We start from the raw sequence: 5,617 nt of genomic DNA, 5'->3' as shown, positions 1-5,617 counted from the left end.
TGAAGAATTTTGAACTTATTATAAAAGGCAATTTATTTATTTGTTTTTTTTTTTTTTTGTCAGTTTCAGAAGTTTTGACAAAATTAGAGATAACAAAATTTTTTTTTAACTTCAAAACAATATTTTTTTTTACTTCTAGATAATTAAAATTTAATTTTACACTCTTGAAGCTTATATATATGTATATTCATTCGAAGTAAAATGTTATCATTCTTCTTTAGACAAAAAATTACACGAAAAAAACAAAAATAAAAAAAATTATTTTTTAATAAATTTTGATTTAATAACTAGATTATTATTTTAAATTCGCATATAAAATTTCAGAACAATTGTCGACATCTTTTTTTAGTGTGACAGTTAGGACATAACATTACTCAAGATAAAAACGATAAAACTTTGTTACACATATATTTTTTGGTTAAAGTAAAAAGAATAAAATATATATATATAATATATATTATGAATTTTATATACGTGTAAAAGTGGATCAAAGGAATGTTAAATGTACGAGAAGGACATACGCCTCAAGCATCCACTGAAAATGATTTCCTTTGATAATAATGTAATTTACTTATAATAATAAAACATTTTTTTTGGCTCATATTCTTTTCTTTACCTTCTATTTTAATAATTTTTTTTCAAGTTTTCATTTTAATTATAACTCATTCGTGACTAGAGAAAAATTTTTCTATTCTACACTTATTAATTTTATTAACGTGATTTATTATTATTATAAAATAATCTAAATAAAATTTTTCTTTAAAATTACATGATTGAAATTAAATATTCAAAGGTATATAAAAATTTTAAGATTTATGCTCGTTTTGTGTATTATAATTAAAATGGAAAATTTTTTTTAACCTGCTCAGGAAAAAAGTCTGAATAATTTGATTAAGGAAGTTGATTTTCGTGTTAATATTTTTGAAGAACAGTAAATTTCCGTTGAAATAAGTACCCACAAGCAATATTTATTTTCAAGGATAAAAGTGTCCAACATGGTCACACCTTCAATTTCATGGGTAAAAATTTAATTGGACCAAATTTCAAACAGAATTTTGGTGTTCAGCGGCAAATTTTCGCTAAAATGAGTACCCACAAGCAACACTTATTTTTAATGTTAACAAATGTGTCTGATATGGTCATAACCGCAATTGCATGGGTAAAAATTAAATTTAGTCAGATTTTGAACAGGATTTTGATGTCTCGTGGGAAATAAGCGCTGAAATGAAAACCTACAGGCAATTCTTCTTTTTAATATTTGTTAAAGTGTATAATATGGTCATAACCTCAATTTCATAGGTAAAAATTTAATTGGACCAAATTTTAAACAGGATTATAATATTTAGCGGCAAATTTCCGTTGAAATGAGTACCCACAAGCAATATTTATTTTTGATGTTTATAAAGATGTCTAATATGGCAATATTGTAATCTATGAGTTAAAATTAAATGAGATGACATTTTATAGAGCTAAATTTCGGTTTCAACTCTATAAGCTAAACTAGAGAAAAATAAATTATTCAATTTGTGGTCAAAAAAATAAAATAAATACATAAAAATGTTTGGAATCAATAAATTCATACTTTATTATTCAAACAATCTTGTAAATTTTTATATTGATAACAGTTAATAAATTTCAAATTCAAAACAATAAATTACAAATTATGATAAATTTTATTATGATTTTCAAAAGAAATCGGGCCACGGAAAAATTTTTTACAACTTGTGCACTCATATCTAAATTTATTTTCATGAACACGAAGATGTTTGTCCATCAAATCCTTACGTACAAACTTTTTATCACAGTACAAACAAGAAAATTTGTTTGGATTGATATGAAAATTATTGTGTCTTGCTAAATTATCTGATCTTGTGTATTTCCTGCTACAAAATGCACACGAAAATTTAATACCATCTAAATGAGTGCGCTGATGGTATTGCAGATACCGTTTCTGCGCAAACATCTTCACACATGCGCAACAATGAAATTTGTTTGTCAGATTGTTCCGAACAAAAGTGACAGCAATGTGTTTTTTTAACTCCCAAGAAGTCCAAAAAAATTTTTTGCAATACAAACAATTTAATTTTTCATCAAAACAAACTTTGTTTCCACTAGGATCCGCGACATTATTCATATTGTTTATATTGATATTGTTCACGTTAATATTGTTAACTGTCAAGCCGTCAAAATTTTCAAAGTTTGTCGGAAATAATTCGGTAAATATTTTATAGAGGTACAGAGCTTTGTATCTTTGTTCGCATTGTTCGACAGGTTTATTAGTTCGCTGTTCCATTGTTTGTTCAATTACATTGTCTGTATTATCATCAACAAACAAATGATTATGACAGTTGACATATTGTTTCGCATTGTTCGATTGTTTGTTGCATCGTCTGGTTAAGTAATTTATTGTTTGTTTTGTTTGCACATAATTGTTTCCTAGATTGTTTTGTTCGCTCACTCCTCTTCTTGTATGATATATACTCCGATGACCTAAGTTATTGAAACTTGAACAACTTTGTACATTCTTTAAGGATAAGTCTAATGGTTCACTGTGTTCAGATACAATGTTACTATATTGTTCGGTATTATTATTAAGTGTGTCATTGTTTCTGTTAAAATCATGGAGAGTCTTGTTTGTCGAACAATCTAGACTTGTGATGACAGATAAATCCAATGGCTCACTTTGTTTGGCCACATTGCTTACACATTGTTTGGGAACAAATAGTGGAAATTCTTGAAATGAATCCACAGATTTTTCTTTATCCTATAGCAAGAAAATATAATTATTATTGATTGTTATGGTTTAAACAATTGAGAATTTATGGTTGCTTCAACAAAGCTAGAACAATGTTTATTTTTACCTGGTGATTATTAGATTGTTCTGTTGCATAATACTGTTTCGGTACGTATTGATTATTCTGAAAAATAATATGCAACATAAAAAAAATTTGAAAGCTTGAAAACAAATTATAATAAAAAAATTATGCTTCGATACTCTAAAATTTTTTTTGAACCAAGTCGTGTGGGTGCTCTAACGAACGGGCATTTCATTTTAGTTCTAATTAATACAATGCATTTTTTATTTTTTTTCAAATTTTGACTAAATCATTTTATTGGAATTTAGGAAATGAAAATTTCTAAGGTTTTTTTGGATCGTTTGAGATTAAATGGTACTTCACACAATAAAATTACTCAAAATCAGGCCAAAATTGAGAACCGAAATTTTTTGAGTTCCAAAAATTTTTTAAAATTCTTTGATTAGAACCTAGTTGTGTTGGTACTCTAATCAAAGAGCTTTTTGCACATATTCTCAAAACTAACGAATGATTTTATATCCTTATCAATTTTCAGAAATTAAAAAATTATTTCTAAAAGTTTCCAGAAAATTAATTTCGGTTTTTTTAACCAAATTATTCAAATAAAAGAAAAAAAATTAATTAATACCAAACACTGTGAATAATTTCGGTGTAAAAATAGACCCAGATAACTTTACACGGCCGTGTAGTGTGAAATAACGATGTAAAATTCTCTCGGTGTAAATTTTCCATCAGTGTCATTTTAACACGGTGTAATCTACTTTTTTTACACCATTCTGTTACTTGTTAATTTCGATTAACGAGCAACAAATGACCATTGAACATCTTTAAATACTTAAGTAATAGCTATATTAATATTACTGAGAAATTAAATAGTATTTTTAACATTTAAATATTTTGATGACGCGACATTGTCATAAATTACATATTTACACGTTTGACAGTCTGAAAATTATTAATTCGACCCCTACAAATTTCACACGAGATTTGGTGTAATTTTAACACCGGAATTTTTACACCGTCATTTACACTATACCGGGTACAAAAAATTTCTTACAGTAAAGTCTCACCTTATTTTCACATAGATATTGTTTACATCCATTATATTTGTTATAAATTAAATTACAAAATTTATTTCCGTCCCATTTTGTTGGCCCGGAAATAAATCTACTAAATTCTTTCGTTCGTACTTTTTTAATTGGCACATTTTTTACCTTCATTTTTGTTACACAAATCAGTAAATAAAATCGATTATTTACAAATTATTTATTTATCAAACTACTTGAATAAGTAACTATAGTATATATATTTATATATTTAATTATATTTCACTAGACACTGACTGATCAACGGTCACTTCAAAAATGGACGAGATTAAATTTAAATTATATATTTTCACTTATTACTTATGAGTATTAAAGTATAGGTACACAGTAGGCTTAAGCTTTTATTCGATACTAGGAAATCATGTGAAAGTAAATGTCATAAATATATGTGATGTTATATATTTAAATAGATTTAATTACTGTACGGTGAAATGCGATAAATTTGATTATGTTCTTAAAATTGAAATTCTGACTTAAATATTCGAGATACATGAAAAATAAATGAATACATTTTTGTGGCAAATCAAATATTCTATAAAAAAAGTTCTTGTAAAATTTCTCGTAAGTTTATTAGTTTAAATGTTATTTTCATTTAAAAGCAACGGAATGAAATTTTCTATCATTAATAAAAAATGTTATTTTACTAGTGCCAAAAAGTAAAATTCTGGCGTATCAATTCAAAATATGAGAAAAATTAATGAAAACATTTTTGTAAAGAATTATATTCCCTACAAATACGGTTTTAGAATATTTTACGAAAAATTGATAGTTCTGATGAAATATTAATGGTAAGTAAATCGAAACGAATTTCAATATTGTAAATAGAGAATTATTTTTTCCTTTTTTTTTGATAGAGTTTCGAATTGAATTTTCCGCTAAACTATCAAAGATACATTAAGTTCATAAGGATTAAATTTGTAGGAAATTTAATTTTCTACGAAAAACAATTCATTAGTCGTTTTCGTAAATTTGACTGTTTGGTCAGAAAATTCCAACTGAAAGTCATAGATATGTTATTGGGTAACTTTAATTTGTTTTGAGTTACAAATCTGTATGTATATATATTAGGCTGTTTAAAAAAAAAAAAAAAACAATTTTTTTTTATGGTATCCAAAAATTGAAAGTAAAACTAAAAATAAGAATTTTGGTAACAATTTGGGCTCTTAATAATGATATTAAGGTTTGCCTCAATCCATTTTTCTATTTTCCATTTAAATATCACGGGAAAAAAAATTTTTTTTTTTTTTAGAATTTTCTAGTTCACAAACTAATCAGCGGTCTTTTATGCACAATAAATTATTTGAAGAAAATTGAGCGCTCTGCAAAAAAAGTCTCTTATCATTTTTTAATAAATTCCATTGTTCAAAAGTTATTAAGCTTCAAGTCAAATTTGTAGTAAATTTTGAGATTTTTTCACTTTTCTGGCGAAGCTATCAGTCTTATCAAAAAATGCCACTGGAACTTTTTGTAGACAATTTTATTCCTTACAAATTATTACGAATAAAGTTTTTCGAAATTCCACATTGTTCACAAGTTATTTTCATTTCAATGTCAAGTTCTTAAAATCAATCAGAAGTCTAATCTTTTGAGAGCTTAGCATTGAAATGAAAATAACTTTTGAACAATGTGGAATTTCGAAAAAATTTATTCGTAATAATTTGTAAGGAATAAAATTATCTACAAAAAGTTCTAATG

The 5,617-nt window shown here is 25.7% G+C and overlaps 1 protein-coding gene across 1 annotated transcript; it reads right to left on the bottom strand.

The window, feature by feature from the left end:
* Positions 1–1,594: 1,594 nt before the first annotated feature.
* Positions 1,595–4,374, bottom strand: LOC103573773 (zinc finger protein 322). The gene is made up of 3 exons (XM_008552979.3): positions 3,887–4,374; positions 2,862–2,918; positions 1,595–2,764 (listed from the first exon to the last, which is right to left on the bottom strand). Exons 1-3 carry the CDS (start codon positions 4,034–4,036, stop codon positions 1,655–1,657), a joined length of 1,317 nt encoding a protein of 438 aa, XP_008551201.1. The 5' UTR covers positions 4,037–4,374; the 3' UTR covers positions 1,595–1,654.
* Positions 4,375–5,617: the final 1,243 nt, after the last annotated feature.

The sequence above is a fragment of the Microplitis demolitor genome, chromosome 10, assembly GCF_026212275.2.
Source record: "Microplitis demolitor isolate Queensland-Clemson2020A chromosome 10, iyMicDemo2.1a, whole genome shotgun sequence".
Taxonomy (NCBI): Eukaryota; Metazoa; Arthropoda; class Insecta; order Hymenoptera; family Braconidae; genus Microplitis; species Microplitis demolitor.
The sequence above is the reverse complement of the archived record's forward strand: the minus strand, read 5'-3'. Positions and strand labels throughout refer to the sequence as shown.